The sequence below is a fragment of the Plasmodium gallinaceum genome (genome assembly GCF_900005855.1).
Source record: "Plasmodium gallinaceum strain 8A genome assembly, contig: PGAL8A_v1_87, whole genome shotgun sequence".
Classification (NCBI taxonomy): domain Eukaryota; phylum Apicomplexa; class Aconoidasida; order Haemosporida; family Plasmodiidae; genus Plasmodium; species Plasmodium gallinaceum.
In genome coordinates this window covers 1,863,989-1,883,236 of record NW_021628251.1, presented here as the reverse complement: position 1 = coordinate 1,883,236, position 19,248 = coordinate 1,863,989, and the positions used below count along the sequence as shown (strand labels likewise).

Here is a 19,248-nt window from a genome sequence, read left to right as displayed (position 1 = left end):
CAATAAAGATTAACTTTATTTCAACTTTTTTTATTTTTTAAAGAACTATAATGAATTAGTTTAATAAAAATTTCATTGCTACTTTATAATATTTCTTTTTATTTTGAGGCAAAAAATATATATAAAAAAAAAAATTAAATAAAAACAGTAAGCCATAAAATAATACTAAATTTTTTAAGATGCTAATTCTTTTGCTGCAATAATTTTTTCTTGTCCACATGCTGATAGAACACTAACTAAAACTGATTTTCCATTATCAAATAAAGTACGGATTTGTTTTGCCACATCATCTAAATTTCCTTCAGAATCTTTTGGTAAACTTAAATCGTCTTTTGTTTCACCATTATCATGAAGTAAAGATACAAATCCATCCTCAGTAATATCAATTAATTGCAATTCAGTTCTTTTAACAACTGGTACATCCATATTATGAGATGTTGGGCATATATCTTCATATTTTTTTCCAGTAAAAATATCAATACCTACAATGTGAGCTTTAGCATGACCATGCTTTCCAGTTTTTGAAGTTGAATAATCAACAACTTTGCATGGATGATCTTTTAACATAACGTGACCGTTTTTTTTTATTGCACCTGCTTGCACAGGGAACGTTTGAGATGCTCCTGCATCAATGTTATCATATGTTTCGTGATCTGACATTGTTAATATTTTTTTTTTTTAAATATGCTAATTCTTTAAAATATAGCTATTTTTTACTCTTAAGGATTTTTATATTGTGTTAAAATATATATATAAATATATTTTTATATACAAAAATATTTTTTTTTTTAAATATATTTTTAGCTCTTTTTTTTTTTTTTTTTTTTATGTATTTTTAAATGTATTTTTTCTTTATTTTAATAGATGCTAATATTTTAAATATTTTAAGAATGCATAAAAATATACACTTTTTTTACTTTAATAAAAATGTTTTTAAATATACATAAAATTTTTAATTTTAAATCATATATTTAAAGAAAAAAATATTATAAATATTTTATATATAAAAATAAAAAAAAATAAAAATATTATACAAAGAATAATAGTAAAATAAAGAAAAAATACTTGTAGAAAAAAAATTTTTTTTTTTTTAATATTATTAAAATATTTACATATATGAAAAAAAGTTCAATTCCAAAAAAAAAAAAAAAAAAAAAAAAAAAAAAAAAAAAATTAAAAAAAAGATAAAATTACATTTATATGTATAAATGGTTATTTCTTCATTTGGTGATACTTTTATTTAAAAGTACTATTAACAAGCAAAAACTTGAATGTTACAAGTATTCATATAAAAATTTTTTTTTATGATTTTTTATGTTATATATGAAAGAACATATCCTTTGAGCATATATATTTAAATAGTTAAACGTCATTTAATTTATATAAGCAAATATCTTATATGAAAATATATATTTAGAAATTCATTTATGTAGTTATTTTTTTTTTACAAATATATGACATCAAAAAAACATATATTATATTTTAATAATTATCAAGTAAAAAACGTAAGTTTATGATAAAAAATATTTTGTGCTATAGTTAGCGTTATTTTATACTATTTTAAAAAGTATTAATTTTTAATGCAATAATATAAATAAAAATTACTCTTCATCATTAGAGGTTAATTTTTTTCTTTTTATTTTTAGCTTATTAGTTTTTTACTCTAATAATTTCAAATATAAAAAAATTAGTCAAGTGTATTTTTATTGCCCGTTTTTTTAAATATTTAATAAAATTTTATAATAAGAATATATTTAATATTATTATTAAGGAAATTATACATCTATTTTTAAATTCACATAAATTATTGTAGATATGTATACATTACTTAATCTTTGAAACAATAAAATAAGCTTATTTATTACAAAAGAAATATTTAAGTTATTCAAGGAATTTTTCTAGATATTTTATAAAGAAAAATTATACAAAAAAAAAAAAAAAAAAAAAAAAAAAAAAAAAAAAATATGAAAAATTAATTTTCCTTCTGTTGCTTTATAACGTTTATATATTCAACATTACAAAGAAGAATTAATCATTTAAAAAAATTAAAAATAAGAAAGCAACAAAAAATATAAGGAAGATCTCCTTTTTTTCTTTTTTCATAATTTAATCTCTTTAATTCTATAAACTCCCCTTATTACTTTTAGTTAACATATTATAAAAATTCACTTATATTACTTGGAAGTTTATTCAGAATGTGATTATAATCTAGAAAAAGAAAAAAAAAAAAATGAAAAAAAAAAAAAGTACAATGAATTAAATAATTAATATAAAGAAAATATATGAATATATGTTATTTCTTTTTGCTATAATATTTTTTAATATGCCTGTTTCAACAAGATTTCTCAAAACATTAAGTACATATGTTACTATCACCCAAGCTTTGAAAAAAAAAAAGTATAAATAATATATGTTATGTATACATATATACACTAAATAAAATGCTTACTAATTAAAGAAAAAGTTGTGCTTATGGATGTAAATTTTATAGAACTAGGAATCATAAAAAATATACTAGGATCTATAAAAAGAAAATAAATATAAATATTTTATGAGTATATCTTAAATTTTTAAAACATTCTTATATATAAATATGTATTTGTATTTTTTTATTAACCTATGGGATTCAATGTTTTATATATTAGATAAAAAATTTGAGTGAAGCATGTAGCAATAGGTAACGAACACAAGAATGATATAATATATCTGTCTGATTGCCTTAAAACAATAAATTAAAGAAAAAAAATTTAAAATACAAACTTACATATATAAGTGAAATAAAATTATTATACTTCTAATGATAATATGAATAATATAATAAATGACAAAATAGTATTGTAGCAATGAAGACCAAAAATGATAAAATGAAAATGATATAAATTATAAGATATAATTAAAGTATTATAATTTATTTAATAAAAATTATATCATTTATTCTTTTTGTCCCATATACTAATTAGTATTGAAAATATTCATAATTTTTTTTTTTTTATATTTATATTATTTTTACATTAACATAGGGCTTTGAGGTGAATTATTAGAAAAAAGTTTAGAAAACAATTTAATAATAATTAATGCTATAAAACTGAGTACCATTAGATGAACTATTTTTAAAATAATATAGTTATTCCCCTTTAATACTTAAAAAAAAATATATATTTTAAAATTGATATATAATTAAATTTAAGCCATTTAATATATACATATATATATAATTATGCATATTTTTTAAAAAATTATTAACTATTCATGTAAATTAATCCACTAAACCCGTAATCGAAAGAATTTGACTCATTTCCACTTAAATTTGTTCCAATATCATATATTAACTTAGCAAGAATCTAATAATATATATATATATGTATATATATATGTATATGTATATAAATATGTATATGCCCTTATTTATATTTATACTAACAAAGCAAAAGATATATCTGACATTTTTATATAATGCTTTAGTTGTACAATCCGATTTAGCTAGGTGAAAAATTGTTACTAAAAAAAAAAAGTTTTATTTTCATTATTACAACTATTTTTTTATAATATTTAATTTTTTTAACATCCAAATACTAATGGTAATGAGCAGACAAATCCAATACTTAGAATTCCATTAGTTAAATAAAAAACAATTAAAAGCGCAAAATATGCTAAAAGTAGAACAATATAAAAAAAAATTAATATTTCTTAAGTAAATATTTATATATTTTCCTATAATATTTTGTTCTTTTCTTCTCAATTATACCTAATATAGATGATAAAGTTAGGGTTACTTGATCTCTTGTATAACCTAATAAAAAATATAAAATTATATTAATATTCATCTTTATAATTTAGTGTTTATGTATACGGAATTATATTTCTTCACCAAATATTCCAATATATGCAAAATAAGGTAATAGAAATAACAATAAAAGAGTAATATACACTTTCATAATAACACTAGAAACCTTTAACAAAGATTAATTAAAAATTCTTTTTTTATTACTGTTATATATATTATAAATATGTTAATTTTTATTTTTTTTTTTTTCTCCTAGTATATCCATTCATTTCTCTTTTTATGAATAAATATAATGAAAATGTATTTATGATTTTGTATCTCAAATATTATTTTTTATAAATGAAATGTTTACTTGATTAATTGAATATACTTTGTCTATTGTTTTACCAAGTATATCTATATATTCAATCAAATTAACTTTTTATATTTTTTTTTTTAATTTTAACAAACTTTTATTTATTATATCATTGAACCTGCTTTGTTCTTAACTTGAGCGAATCTTGAGTTATCGCTATGAACAATGCGAGATAAAAAATTTGCTGATGGGGATGAAGCTACAAAAAGTAGAAATATTATGTCAATTTAATAAATTATATATTATATATATTTTTAGAAAACAAAAAAGCAAAAATAAAAAATTTATGTAAAATTTAATAACCAAAAAAATAAGTAAAACTTTTGAATTCATCATCTAAGTAAACATCTTGCTTTTGAATAATGTTTTCAACTAAATTTTTTTTAAAAATAACAAATAGTAAAAAAATAAAAGTTAAAGATTTCATTATACTTTTTAGTTAACTTTTACAAATAAACAAAATGTTTATATTTATTTTATTTAAAAAAAATAATCTCAGCAACTTAAGAAAAAGATGAATTTTAATTGAAAAATTAAAAATCTATACAAAATATATATATGTTCTATTTACACTCAAAATATTTTTCTATTAGATTTTTTTCTTTTTATTTAAACTTTTACTTTTCCCTATTTAATTTATTTTTTATTTATTTAAAATATGAAGAATATGTATAATTGTGCTGTATGTACATTGTTTTAATTTTTCATAGATTAAAAAAGTCAATGGTGTAATCTAATATTATATATTTTATAAAAAAAAAAAAAAAAAACCAAAAAAAAACTAAAAAAATAAATCTAAAATAAATTACTAAAATTGTAATAATTATTATAAAAAATATATTATATATTAATGAATGTTTTTAAAAACTTGTCCTTTCTCCTAACACATTAACATTATTATCTCTTCCTTTTTAATAGAAATATTTTTATCCTTTATAAATTTTCTTCTTTCAATGTATTTTTAAAAAAATTTTTGTTTTATTTTATTGGTAAAAAATCATTCATTATCTTTATTAATTATATTTTTGATGTTTTCTAGTTTTAAAAGAAGGTTGTACGTCGAAGTGTTGCTTAGTGTATTTTTCTTTCTTTGTTCATCACATAATTCACTTAAATCTCTTATATCATTAATAAAATAATCAAAAAATTTTTGTACATCTACATTATTGATCTCAATAGAATTTTCTACGTAAAGTTTACCTTTTTCTATATGAAGTGGAGCACCATATCTATCTTGATAAATTTCACTTAAGCAGTCATTACAACTCAAAATAATAGAGTTAGAGTCTATCATGAAATTTAAAATAAATCTTAATTCTTTAAATATATTTCTTTTTTCACATTCTTCTGTTACATCCAAACATAAATTTATTGTTTCGGTTGACATATATAATGGATAAGCATAATGGTTTGATTCTACATGCTGACAAAAATATAATAAAAATAGTAAGTAAATACAACCAGCTTGAAAATCAATAATATTATTTTTATACTTTTCAAAGTATTTATTATTTTTTTCAAAACTTTTTCTGAAAATATCTCTCCAAGCATACCATAATATTTGCCAAGTACAAAAATTATTCTCATATCTTGATTTACATAATATTAAGGAAAATTTTGTTTCTTTAAATATTAGGCTAAATATATATAAATCTTTATATTCTTTATTTTTTATTTCATACTTTTTATCCATCCATATGTATAATATATTTTCTATATCTTCTATATTATATTTATATCTACCTGGCAATGAAACGGGAACATAATGTTCACCGCATATGTCACCAACTCTTTGAACATACTTTTCTTCATTTACAATATCAATGGTATACATTATTATATCTTTTTTTTTTTTTAGTAATTATCACTTTACCAAAAAAGAATATATATATGTTAAATATTTTTATAAGTCAATTTCACAATTTTATTTTTCATCAATGACTGTATTTAGGTTATTTTAAAATATTTTTTATTATATATTTTTCCTTATTGCATTTTAATAATTTTATGCTATCTAGCATTTTTTTTTCTTTTTTGTTCATAAATAGTTGTGTTTTTATATGTTTTTTTCTATTTTATGTCATATTATTTATTGTTCATACATATAATTTTATACAAATTTAATTCTTCGTTACTTTTTTTTTTTTTTCTGTATTTTAAATATTATAAAACTTTACTTAACAATTTATCGAATTAGATTCATTTAAATTTTCATTGTATATCATGTATTTTTTAAAATTAAATCATAAATAAAAGTTATAAATGTAAAACACCAATATTTCAATATATTTTTTAATAGTTTACTAAATACTTTTCTTTTTAGATTAGTATTTGAAATAGGGGTAAAATTACTTATGTATTATCAAAAATTAAAAATGTTTTAAATGAATCAAAATGTTAACGAAATATTTTTAAATTTAAAATTGAAAATATAAAAAGGAAATTAAAAATTAAATAGCATATATTAAATATAATGCATAGAAATAAAAAAAAAAAAAAATTAAAATAATTTTATATATATATATATAAAGAGAAAAATAATATAACAAAGCATTGTATAAATAATATATTCTTAATTTTTAATATTTTTAAGTTAAAAAAAAAAAAGTAGATAAAAAATTAACTTTTTAGTCCGTTACCCTTATTAAGTTTTAAAAATGAAATAATCTTTTATTTATATTTACACCTTTTAAGTGTGATATTTTACTTAGTATTGTTACTGTTGCTATTAATATTACAATTTTTTAATTAATACAAGCCTTTTATATTAATATTTTTAAAATTGATATTTTAAATATTGTACATCTGGCTTTATATAAATATAAGAAATTTATTATAAGAAAAACATCAAAAAATAAAATAAAAATATAAGATATATAAAACAAGAAATATTTTTAAATTAAAAATTAGTTATAAAATTCATGACATAATGGAAAATGATATAATTGGTTTAGAACAAATTTTTCCTGATGCCTATATTCAAAATATTACATTAATATCAATGTATTGTTTTGAATTAAAGAAAAGTCTAGCAGATGAAGCATTAAATATTATGAAAAATTTTATTAATACCCAGTTACATGATAATTACAATCATTTGAAGAGATGTAAAAAAACAAATGATAATGTACAAATTTTAATAGGGTTTTGTAAGAATATACCAAGTGAGTTATATAAAGAGTTAACAGATATAAATAAAGGAGATATTGAAATAAAAGAAGTAAAAGTCTCTAGATATCCACCTATGACAAAAAAACAGTATTCCGAATGGTCTAAATTTTGGCCACTTTATTATCGTAAGCCTGCTTATGATTTATCTACCTTAACAAAAGAACAGATAAAAAAATACATAAATTTTATAAAAATTTCCATTGACGTTGGAAAAAATTTTGGCACATGTCAAAGTGGATGTATATTGACATACAATGATAAAATAGTAGCATCTTCTGGTGATAATATAAAAAATCATCCTTTACAACATTCCGTTATGCTAGCTATTGAAGAAGCTTCATATAAATTACGGCATTTATTACAAATAAAAAAAATGATAAGTATCAGAAATTGTGAGCATAACAATAAAATTAATAATTACTTAAGCAAATCATGTATACAACCTTTAACATACGAAAACAGTAAGTTGAAAGATTTTAAAGAACAAAATAATAATAATAATGTGAAAAAATCCACAGTAGTTAAAGAGGAAAATTGTAAATGTGATGAAAAAATGTTAAAAGATGATGATAAAAACTTAAATTTAAATATATACAAACCAATAAAAATAAATCAATATCTATGTACTAATTATTTTGCTTATTTAAGTCATGAACCTTGTTTTATGTGTGCTATGGCAATGGTACATTCTCGAATAAAATGTGTTATATTTGATAAAGTAAATAAAGAAAATGGTGCTTTATTTAGTAAAGAAAAATTGCATTGTTTAAAAAATCTTAATCATCATTTTAAAGTGTTTAAAACTATAAGAAAAAATTCGTAAGTTCATTTTTGTTTTATTTATTTATTTATTTTTTTTTTTTTTATCTTATCTTTAATTTTATATTTTTTATTTTAAATTAATTTAAATTTTTATTTTCCTTTTTTTTTTTATATTAACTGCTTTTTAATTTTAAATATTTTATTAAATATTTAATTGTTTTTAATTTTGTTTATCTTTTAATTTGCATTGTACTTTTTTTTGTCAATGAATATTCATTATTTTTAAAGTTTTATTTCAAATTGTATTCTCATTTATATTATAATTCAATATAAAATTCTTACACATTTTTAATTTTTTATCTATATTTGTTTTTTTTTTTTTTTTTTTTTTTTTTTTTTTTTTTTTTTTTTTTTTTTTTTCTTTATATTTTTTTAATTTTTGTTACATTGTTTCAATTAGCTACATCTCTTATTTACTCAGGTTCATTATATATATTTTATTTTTTTTTAAATTGTAGTATATTTTTATTTATTTTAATTCTTTTGAAGATATATTTTTCTTTTTAACTTTTTTCAAAAATTCTTTTTCAGATTCTCATTTTTTTTTTTTTTTTAATTATATTTTTGTCTCATCTAATAATTTTTTTTAACATATTTAAGTATTAAAATTTAAAAAAAAAAATTTATATCAAAATACTCTTCAGTAAGCTTCTAAACAAATTATGGTTTTTAAATAAAAAAAATTATATTTAATATTATCAGTATAAATTTTTAACTATAAAATGAATATATTAATATTTAAGTGAATATTTTCATCATACTTCCATATTAGTAATAAAAAAAAAAAAAATATATATACATAAATTTACAACATACATTTATATATATATATATATATATATATATATGGATGCGTATATGTATTTTCTTTTGCCTTAAGAAAAAAAAGAAAGAAAAAATATAATTAATTAGAAATATGTTATATTATTAAGAAGAAAATGAGATATAGACTTTTCCCTCCTTTAACTTTTTTAAGTTTTTTAAGAAAACTTCATGTATATTATTCTCCAGCAAGAAACGAAAAAACAGATGTTGCAAGGTTAGTCTTTCTAATTTAGCAAAAAAAAAAGAAAATATTCTTATTTTCATAATGTATTAGTTTTATTGTTTTAAAAAAAAGTTATATATAAATATTTACAAATGTTTAGGAAATTTTTTATTATAATCTTTATGAATAATATCTACGATATTTCAGGAATAGATTTTTAACATTTTTTTTTTTTTTTGTGTTTTTTATAGAAGGTTAATTATTTTTGCTTCTTCGCAAAAAATAAAACAGAGATACCCCTTATTAACTGTAACATGGGAATTATTAGCGTATGTTATTTATAAATTTTCTTTTTAAAAAATTTAATATTGTCTTAATTATTTTATATATTTTTTCCTTATATAAAGATATGAAAATCCCCCTATGATAGAAGTTGAATATTTAAATGGAGAAAAAGAAAAGTTAGTTTAAAAAGAAACATATATATTTTAACCTAAATGCCAATTTCATTTATTTTTCTTTTTATTTAAAGAATAAATATAGAATATTTCAGTGATAGACAAAAAAAAGAAATTATAAATAAATGGAAATATACAGGTAAAAAAAAATCATTTCTTTAAATAAAAGTATTTTTTTTTCCCTTATTAGAACTACATCTATATTTTTTTTTTTTTTTTTTAGCATCATTAGACCCTTTTCCTGAAGTCTTAGCACCTACTATTGAAAAAGCAAATAAGGATTTTTAGAATATTTTTCTTTACATAAAAAATAGTGTATAAATATTAATTGATTTATTTTTTTATTTATATTAAACATTTAAATAACTTATTCTTTTAATACTTATTAATTTTATTATGGAAATAATTTTTATTTTTAAAACCGAGAAGTATATAAAAATATACCATAGCATAACCCATATGATTATTAAAGAAATTTATTAATTTTAAAATTTCATTTTTTTTTTTTCTTCTAAATATAATATATAATATATGAAAAATTATAAAAATAAAAAAACGAAGAAATAATATAAAAAAATATTTTTTACTACAAATATGATGTTTTTTTTTTTTTTTTTTTTTTTTTTTTATGGATAATAAAAATGAAAAAAAAATCTAACCATATGAAACATATACTTAGAAATGTACATTATTTACTTTTTAAGAAATATAAATGTAATATATATAATTACCCAACTTAAAAAAATATTATTTTTTAGGATAAAATTATTTAACGAATAAGAAATTACTATAATTAAGAAACAGCGAAACTATATATGGAAGACAATAATATCGAAACTTATTTTTCTCTTTTAATTTTCGTTTTTGATGCAGAATAAAGCTAAACATGTATGTGTGCGAAATTAAGAAATTTTTGATTTCTTTCTCTATGAAAAAATATAGGAAAATTTCCTTTTTTTTTTTTATATAAGATGGTTTCTTATTTTATTTATTAATTTGAAAGATAAAATTTTTTTTTTTTTTTTAATTTTTAATATCTAATTTTTATAATTTTTTTTTAAATCATTTTAAAAATGTGTAAAGATTAAATGGCTTTTTATAAGTTTTTTTCTTTCAAATTTCAAGTTTTTTTTAAAAATATAAATAACATAATTTAAGCATTTTTTATTAGTATTAATATATAACAATGAAATAAGGAAATTTTTTGACTAATGTAATTATATACTTATGTGTTGTTTTAATTTTTTATATAATATATTATCTAAATAAAAGAAGTTATTTATAATAGATAGGTAAGATATACCTCAAGATATATATTTCCTTTGTAACACTTCTTTTATTTTTTTTTTTTTTAATTTAAAAAAGAAAAAAGAAAAAAAATGAATTATGGTTGTAGTTAAAGAACAATTTTTTTTATTTAACAACAAAAAAAAAATTGAAAAATAATTCAATGAAAAGATTAATTTTTACCACTTCTACAAATTAAATAAATATTAAGTTAATGAAATAATTTTTATATATATTTACATGTAATGATATAATATTTATAACCTTAGAAAAAAGAAAAAAAAGTTTACTCATTCCGTAAAAGTAATAAATAAATATTCAATTTTAATTATAGACATAAAGGAGATTCTGAAAAAAATGGATATTAATTATTATATTTATCTATTTGTTGGTATATTAATAACCTAAAAAATTGTGAAACTCCTAATATATAATGTGTAAAATTCTTTATTTTCAGTGGAATTTTTTTTTTTCAATTTATATGATACAAGGAAATTGAAAAAAACAAAATTAATCCATAGTAATTTAAAAGAATTTTATTAATTATATTTTAAATATATGTATATAAAAATAAAAAATTAACATTTTATTTTTCTTTTTTTTTTGTGAATATACAAATTTATATTTATATATATATATGTATGAGAGGAGCTTATAGTGAAACAAAAAATATTTCCATGGTTAGTTTTTACTTGATTTTATTACTTTTTTTTTTTTTTTTTTTTTTTATAATTTTATTAATCTTTATATTATTTTTGATTTTATTCTTTAGGTTTCAATAGATAACAGCACAAATGGAAATTTAGATTGCTACTGCTCCATATATGTAAATTTAAAAAAAAAAAAAAAAGTAATACTTTTTTATATAATAATAATAATTTGAAACTCTCTTTTTTAGAATTTTTGTCTCAATAGGGTTAGATGTATTACTTTATTAGTTATCTTAACAATAATTTCAGTTATATCAGTTTTAATAACGGCTATAATAATACAAAGGGCAACTTATTTTCCAATAAAGTAAATTAAAAATAATATTACTTATTATATGTTCTCTTTATGTAATTTTTAATACATATATATAACAAAACCCTAATTATAATAGAAATTTAATGAGTAAAAAAATATTTATATTCTTTTTTTACTTTTGTTATTTAGCTGTAAAAAAGAAAAAAAAAATAGAGAAGCCTTGAAATAAAAATTATATGTGCAAAAATTACTATATAATCTTATCAATTCTTTATAAAAAAAAAAATAGTTTTTTTTTTTTTTTTTTTTATATAATTTGTCTTACGTATATCATTAATTTGGCATTTTTAAATAAATGCGCATATATTATTTTTTTTTAGATGAAATTAATAAATTTTTAATTTTAATAGGTCATTTTTTTGTTTTATTTATTTTTATCTTTTTTTCAAATTTTTTTTTTTCTTCATTTTAAAAGAAAAAACAATATTTCATACCTTAGAAAAATATTTTTCTGAGTACTATTAAAAAAAAATATATTGGGAAATAACTTATAATGTTTTATTTAAAATTTTTTCACTTTTGAAGATTTATTTTTGTTAAAAACATTGAAAAATAAATTATTAACTTATTTTAAAATATAATAAACAAAATTAATTCCATAAAACATTTATAAAAATTTAAAAATTGTTAATTTTTTATACGATATTACTAAAATTTAAAGAACAATAAATATTTAGAAATTTGATGAAACCAACAGAAAATAATATAGAAAAATATTAAGTATTTAAACACATATAAATTATAAACAAAATGTTATTTTTACACAAACAGAAGACATTTAATATAGTATATTTCAATAACATTAAAAAGGTATTCCTTATTCTTTTTGTTCTTTAAGTAACATCAATTATTTAAAAATTTTTAATATTTCATGAATTTATATTATGTTTAACCTTATATTTGTTTCAATTTTATGTATTTTATTTTATTTCATTTTTCTATTATTATTATAGAAGAAATTTTGAGCAAATTAATATATTTATTTTTTTTCCTAATATATTTTAATTATGCCTCTTTGAAACTAAAAAAAAAAAAAAAAAAAAAAAGAATAAAGAATTATAAATCAAATAAGAACAGACAAATAAATTGTTCAAAATATATAAAAAATAAAAATAACACAAAAAAATAAATAAAAAAAAAAAAATGTAAAAAGAAAAAACACACAAAATTAAATGATTATAAAAATGAGTAAAAGTTAAATAAAAAAAAAATTATTAGCAATTTTAAATTGAATATATAAAAATTGTATCTTAAATGAACAAAAAAAATTTAATTAAAATTGTTGAATTATATCAAAATAAATAAAATAAAATAAAATAATTTAAATGAAGTTAATGGAATAAATGATTTTGTAAATAATGGTTAAACATTTATTAGTGGTGTCAATAATTCAATAATGATTATTTGTTGATTATTGTTTTCTCTTTACTCAGTTTTTCATTTTTTTTTTTTTTTTTTTTTTTTTTTTGAACATTTTTTATAAAAATGCCGCATAAATCAAAACAAGAATGTAACAATGATCCTTACGTGAATGAAAAAAAAACAAAAAAAAAAAAAAAAAAGAAGCAAAGTTATTCTTTAATAAAAGAAGTAAATTATTTGGAGGAAGACTACTTGACTTCAACCAACAATAAAACAGATTCACGAAATAAAAAAAAAATATATATAGGAGATGAAAATAAACTGAATGATTTTCAAGAAGATCATTTAAATAATTTTAATGAAAAAAGGGTAAATTTTTCCAGTCATTTGTCACCTTCAAATGATAATAAAATATTTCAGAAACAGCATAAAAAAGAAAAAAGAAAAATAAACAATAATGATATAAATGAATCTATAGAATTAAATGAAATAATTTGCCCTAATGGCAATCTTGATAGAATAAGTAATAATTTGTATTCTCATGAAAAAAATAAAAATGAAATTAATAGTGGTTATAGTATTGAAAATCAAAATACATTAAATAACAATTTAGATGAAAATGTTAACGATAATCCGGTAGAGGATGAACAAATTTGTGAAGACTCAACTCAGAATAATGTTAATATAAGTAATGAATCAAATATTTTTAAGAAAATTTTTAATAAAATAAAAAGAACTGTTATTGAAAGAAAAGGAAATCCCATAACTAATGAAAATATTGCAGAGAATGAAGTGTCCGAATTAAATATTATAAATGATAATAGAAATGAACAGAATAATAATTATAATGAGGAAAATAGCATGGGTGAAGATAATTATATGGTAAATGGGAATGTTGATGATTATAATATAAGAGAGAATATAAATGAACAAAATGAAAGAACAAATGAAATAATTAGCCTAAATGAACTAAATCCTAATGATGTCTTAGATAATATGGTATTAGAAAATCAAGAAAACGAAACAAGAAATAGAATTTTAAATTATAATGATCGTAACAATGATATAAATAATAATACTGATAATAATAGTAATAATTTTACTTATAGAAATATTTCTAATAATATCATTTCTTATTGCAAAAATTATATGACTGATATAAAAGAAAAAATTAAAAAATATTGGTTAGAACGAGTTCAAGAAGCAAACACGCAACTTAATACACCTCATCAAAGTTCAAATAGACCAAACTTAAATTCACGTGAAGATGAAAATGATGATCCAAGCTGTCTTCAAATTCTTTTTTTTTTAGGATTGATTTGTAAGTTCCCAATTTTGTGGATAATAGGATCTATTATTTTTTGTGTAACACCTAATGAACATAAAAGAACCAAAAAGTGGAGTTTAATAAATTCTGTTTTTGCTTTTATAAGTATTATTTATTTTATATTAACTTCTAAATTTAAAGGATCAAAACCAGTTTTTTTTGTTGTTATGAATAATAATATGGAAGATAAAAATATTTTTAATAAGGGTATTATTAAATATAATAATACTATTAATAAGAATAGTATAATTTTGGATGAATTTTCTCCACATTTTTGGTTAAGTATAAATTCAAAAAAAGTTTATAAAACTAGCCAAACTTCTTTTTTAAATTGGAACTTTATATCATCTCAAAAGCCAAATTCAAACATATTACTGTAAAATATAATTACATAAACGAGATCATTCTTAATAAAGTTTATATATATATATATATATATATATGTATATATTATCTTTTTTTTTTCTTTTTATTAAAATGAAACTTAAATTCATTGATACATATGTGTACAAATTTATTTTTTTCTTTTTCTTTTTTTTTTTTTTTTTTTTTTGTAGAAGTGGTAATGTACATAAATTATTAAACCGTGTGCAAGTTACTTTTGTATTTGGAAAAGGAAATAAATGTCCAACTGGAGAAATTGAAAAAATAAAATATTTCTTAAAAGATTTAAAAAAAAATATGGACCCAATACCATATGAAAAAATTAGAATGACTGATCAAGAGTAATTTCTTTTTGTTATTTCATAATAATTTATTCATATTTTATATTTTTTGTTTATTTAAATTAAAAATTTTTTCTTTCTTATTAAAGACTTGCTATATATTACATATATTATTATTTTTTCTTTAGTATTCCTGATAATTTTTTTGGAGGTGGTCTGAGATGTGAAAAAGTAGACAAACATTTAAATGAAAAAAAAGATGAAAAAGAAAAAGAGAAAGAGAAATGGTACTTATTTTGGAAAGAAGATGATGATATAAATAACGCATTGAGTGATTTTACTTTTAATTCTTTCATTCCCGTTGGAGAAGTTTTTTTTTTTAAAAATGAATACAATTGTAGAATAGCATTTATTTACCCAAAAAATTTAAATTTTGACCAGGTAGATATTCCACATAATTTTGTTGAAATCAAAAGAATTATAATAAAGTCTTTTTGAGAGTATCAAATATTATTCTTTTGTACCCTAAATGTTTAATTATATTCACTATTATATTCGTTTATAAAAATTACATGAATAAATAACATTTTCTATTTTATCATAAATTTTTTGTTTTATCTCATTTTTATTTTTTTTTTTTTTTTATCTTTTTTTTTTTTTTTTTTTATTTTAATTTTAATAATTTCTTAATATTTTTATGAAAAAATATATTTGTGATTCAAATTTGCTCCTAAATTATATTCATCTTACATACACATTTTCTTTTTTACAACTATATTTTTTATTCCTTGTTTTTTTCGTAAAATTTATTAAAATATTAAAACATATTTTTTTTTGAAACCATTATTGTTAATATTTTTAACCTTTAAAACAAAAAAAAAAAAAAAAAAGAAAAAGGAATCTCTCCAAATAAAAATATATATATTTAAAATTACAAGAAAAACCTTAATACATGTAATTAATTATGTCTGATTTATTTCATTGCTATTTTTTTCTTGTATTTCTTCTTTTTTTTTTTTTTCTTTTTTAAATTTATTAATAAAGTAATTGATTGTACAATCTAGTTTTGAAACAAAATTTTGAATTTCTTCTCTTTCAATTCCAATCACACATGAAAAAGCAATATATGAAAAAGGATAAGAATCACAACTAGAACCGAAATTATGAAATACATGATTTCCTATAACAATTGTATTTATTTCATTTAATTGTTCACAAGTGTTTTTATTTACATTTTTTTTGAAATTTTCTTCATTACTACTGAAACATATTTCACGATTTATTGTTTCTTCATTGAGTTTTAATTCATCATTACCATTATCTATTTGATTTGGACTTATTTGAACTTTTTCATTGGATTTTACATTATTAATAACATTTTCTCTTTTATCTTTATCGTATCTCATTTCAAGTTCCTGTTTTTCATTTGTTTTTTTTAAAGTACTCCTTTTAATTAATAAAGGAGAACAAATTACCCGATGACCTGTAACATTTCTATAAAAAAGCATTGAACCTAATAAATTGATAACTTTAGGGTTATCTGTACCACAATATTTATATAAGGGATTTAGATTAATAGCCATTGATATTTTGTTTTTACTATTTTTTATGAGTTGTAAATTATATTTAGAACACATTATGCCAATTTGCTCTTTTAGCCAGATAAAATTCTGTAATCTTTGTTCTCTTAAGTCCATTATTTTATTTTTTCCTAATTCTAATAACGTGATAAATAAATCTAGATAAGCATTTACTGGTGCTCTGCCAGGATACGTTTTTTTTAAAGCCTTCATATTTTTTTTATTTGAACTGAATATAATTCCACCATTAACTGGAACAAGAAAATTTTTATCACAGCTCTGAATAACATAATCAACTCTTCCTTTCAAATCAAAACACTTCTGTATTTCTTTACATATATAACTACATTGCAAACCAAATGCATTGTTAATTAAGTGAGGCACATCATATTTTTTACAAAGATAAGAAATTTTTACTATATCATCGGAATTTCTTGGCGCATAACTAGAAGTTACTGATATGACACAACATATTTTTTCTTTATAATCTTCAATTAATTTTTCTATTTTATTTAAATCAGTAAATAATTCATCATTTTTAAATATCATATCTACAACAAAATATTTTAAGCCACAAAAATCAATACATTTGTAACATGTTTTGTGATCAATTCTAGAGATAATTACATACTTACTATTTTTTTTTAATTTTTTTAAATATAACAAGCATGTACTAATACACATGCCCGTTGCATATGGTAATATATAAACATCTTCACAACTTTTTATTCCAAAACTTTTAATTAAATCTTTTACAAAACCAGTTGTAACTTTTGCTAATATACTATTTCCTGCACTCTTTGGTTGAACGTCATCTAAATTACCTGATCTTTATAAAAAAAAAAAAAAAATCTTCTTTTCTACATAATAAGAAATATTTAATGAAATTATACATTTGATACTTTTACAAAAATATTTAATATATATTCTGTACATTCATTTAATCTTCTTCTTTTTTTTATCTTTTTTTTTATCATTTTTTTTTTTTTTTTTTTTTTTGTAACCTTCCAATACCATGACCAAATCCCATATATTTACTTCTTACTATTCCACTATAAATTCTATTTTCTCTTTCACCAATTTTTATATTTTTTTCACTATTGCATCTATAAAAATATTTATTCTATAAGTTTTTTGTGAACTTACACAAATATGTAATGATATTCTTTATTTTTTGTTCTACAAATTTTGAGATGATATTTGATGCAAAATGCTCATAATAGTAATTTCATTTAGACCATTATTTGGAACCTTCCTTGAATTTAAAATACTTCAAAAAAAAAAAAAAAATTTACATTAATATATAGATATATAAAATTTTTATTTTATTTTTTATTATTTTACTTCCATATTGTTTTATCCTTTTGATTTAATATCTGTTATAAAGAAAAATGATAAAATATATATAGTTTTAAAGTATCACATATACATAAAAAATTGAAAAAAAACTATAAATTTATTATGTCATTATTTTCTATACATTTTTATATTTACTTGCTTAGATATTAAAGAATATTTTTTATTATTATACACTTCTTTTTCATTTGATTTTTTTAAATTTTTCTCATCTGAATCACACATTACGCTCTTTTAAAAGAAAATTTAGGAAATTTAAAAAATTTGGTGAAATGCATAGATTAATAGTTTCTTATTAAAAAGGTACCTAATATAGAAATTTTATTTTTTTTATAAATTTTAAATTTAATATATTTCTTTAATTATTTTTTTTTTTATATAAAACTTTTCTTTTTTTGGGAAGAAAAAAAGAAAAAAAAATCCTTTTTAAATATTTCTTTTATTTTTTTTATTATGTATAATGATATAGAATTTTGTTTTTATTTATAAAAAAAAAAAAAATAAAATAAATAAACAAAAATTTAGCTTTTATTTGATTTTTCTCAAATATTAAAAAACGTTTATTTTAAAAAAATTATATTTGTTTTACTTTACTATCTATGTATTCTCTCTTTTTTTTTAATAATTTTTCAAATAAAAGTATGATGTAAGAATTTTTTTTTAACTCATTCGTGAAAGTCCATATATATATATTTTTAAGATTTTTTTTTTTTTTTGTTGTTGTTGTTGTTTTCTATACCATATATATTGTAGTAATTTATAAAAATATCCATTATAAATTTCCATTATGATTTAAAAAAAAAAAAAATTATTAAATATATGTATCATAAGAATAAATTAGCTACAACTAAGTGTACAAATGAGTAAACAAAATAAATGATTTTTATTTTCATTTCATAAAAATTATTATAATTAATGAATGAAAAAATAAAAAGGATCCACAAATTATGAATGCATATATGTTAACATAATTAACAAAACATGAAATAAACATAGACAAAAAAAAAAAAAAAAAAAAAAAAAAAAAAAAAAAAAAAAAAAAATAATAAAAAAAAATAAAAAAAAAA

General features: G+C 17.8%; 7 protein-coding genes across 7 annotated transcripts; 3 read left to right on the top strand and 4 right to left on the bottom strand.

Annotated features, from left to right (window-relative positions):
• Window positions 1-174: 174 nt before the first annotated feature.
• Window positions 175-660, bottom strand: PGAL8A_00317500 (eukaryotic translation initiation factor 5A, putative; the record flags this gene model as incomplete). The annotated part of the gene is made up of 1 exon (XM_028672192.1): window positions 175-660. The coding sequence occupies one exon, from the start codon at window positions 658-660 to the stop codon at window positions 175-177; it is 486 nt and encodes a 161-aa protein (XP_028528770.1).
• A 1,495-nt stretch (window positions 661-2,155) lies between these two features.
• On the bottom strand, window positions 2,156-4,566 carry PGAL8A_00317400 (conserved Plasmodium protein, unknown function; the record flags this gene model as incomplete). Its single annotated transcript, XM_028672191.1, has 13 exons — window positions 2,156-2,208; window positions 2,328-2,381; window positions 2,450-2,521; window positions 2,618-2,718; window positions 3,011-3,140; window positions 3,245-3,341; window positions 3,422-3,498; window positions 3,564-3,650; window positions 3,746-3,790; window positions 3,869-3,950; window positions 4,137-4,180; window positions 4,258-4,338; window positions 4,443-4,566. The coding sequence occupies 13 exons, from the start codon at window positions 4,564-4,566 to the stop codon at window positions 2,156-2,158; spliced, it is 1,047 nt and encodes a 348-aa protein (XP_028528769.1).
• A 570-nt stretch (window positions 4,567-5,136) lies between these two features.
• PGAL8A_00317300 (conserved Plasmodium protein, unknown function) lies at window positions 5,137-5,973 on the bottom strand (the record flags this gene model as incomplete). Its single annotated transcript, XM_028672190.1, has 1 exon — window positions 5,137-5,973. The coding sequence occupies one exon, from the start codon at window positions 5,971-5,973 to the stop codon at window positions 5,137-5,139; it is 837 nt and encodes a 278-aa protein (XP_028528768.1).
• A 1,095-nt stretch (window positions 5,974-7,068) lies between these two features.
• PGAL8A_00317200 (cytidine deaminase, putative) lies at window positions 7,069-8,133 on the top strand (the record flags this gene model as incomplete). The annotated part of the gene is made up of 1 exon (XM_028672189.1): window positions 7,069-8,133. One exon carries the CDS (start codon window positions 7,069-7,071, stop codon window positions 8,131-8,133), a length of 1,065 nt encoding a protein of 354 aa, XP_028528767.1.
• Window positions 8,134-9,070: 937 nt separating this feature from the next.
• On the top strand, window positions 9,071-9,866 carry PGAL8A_00317100 (conserved Plasmodium protein, unknown function; the record flags this gene model as incomplete). Its single annotated transcript, XM_028672188.1, has 5 exons — window positions 9,071-9,171; window positions 9,372-9,449; window positions 9,528-9,581; window positions 9,653-9,717; window positions 9,802-9,866. The coding sequence occupies 5 exons, from the start codon at window positions 9,071-9,073 to the stop codon at window positions 9,864-9,866; spliced, it is 363 nt and encodes a 120-aa protein (XP_028528766.1).
• A 3,510-nt stretch (window positions 9,867-13,376) lies between these two features.
• Window positions 13,377-15,743, top strand: PGAL8A_00317000 (conserved Plasmodium protein, unknown function; the record flags this gene model as incomplete). The annotated part of the gene is made up of 3 exons (XM_028672186.1): window positions 13,377-14,956; window positions 15,138-15,305; window positions 15,434-15,743. 3 exons carry the CDS (start codon window positions 13,377-13,379, stop codon window positions 15,741-15,743), a joined length of 2,058 nt encoding a protein of 685 aa, XP_028528765.1.
• A 464-nt stretch (window positions 15,744-16,207) lies between these two features.
• Window positions 16,208-18,406, bottom strand: PGAL8A_00316900 (O-phosphoseryl-tRNA(Sec) selenium transferase, putative; the record flags this gene model as incomplete). Its single annotated transcript, XM_028672185.1, has 5 exons — window positions 16,208-17,654; window positions 17,830-17,931; window positions 18,009-18,095; window positions 18,170-18,201; window positions 18,320-18,406. 5 exons carry the CDS (start codon window positions 18,404-18,406, stop codon window positions 16,208-16,210), a joined length of 1,755 nt encoding a protein of 584 aa, XP_028528764.1.
• Between the last annotated feature and the right edge of the window lie 842 nt (window positions 18,407-19,248).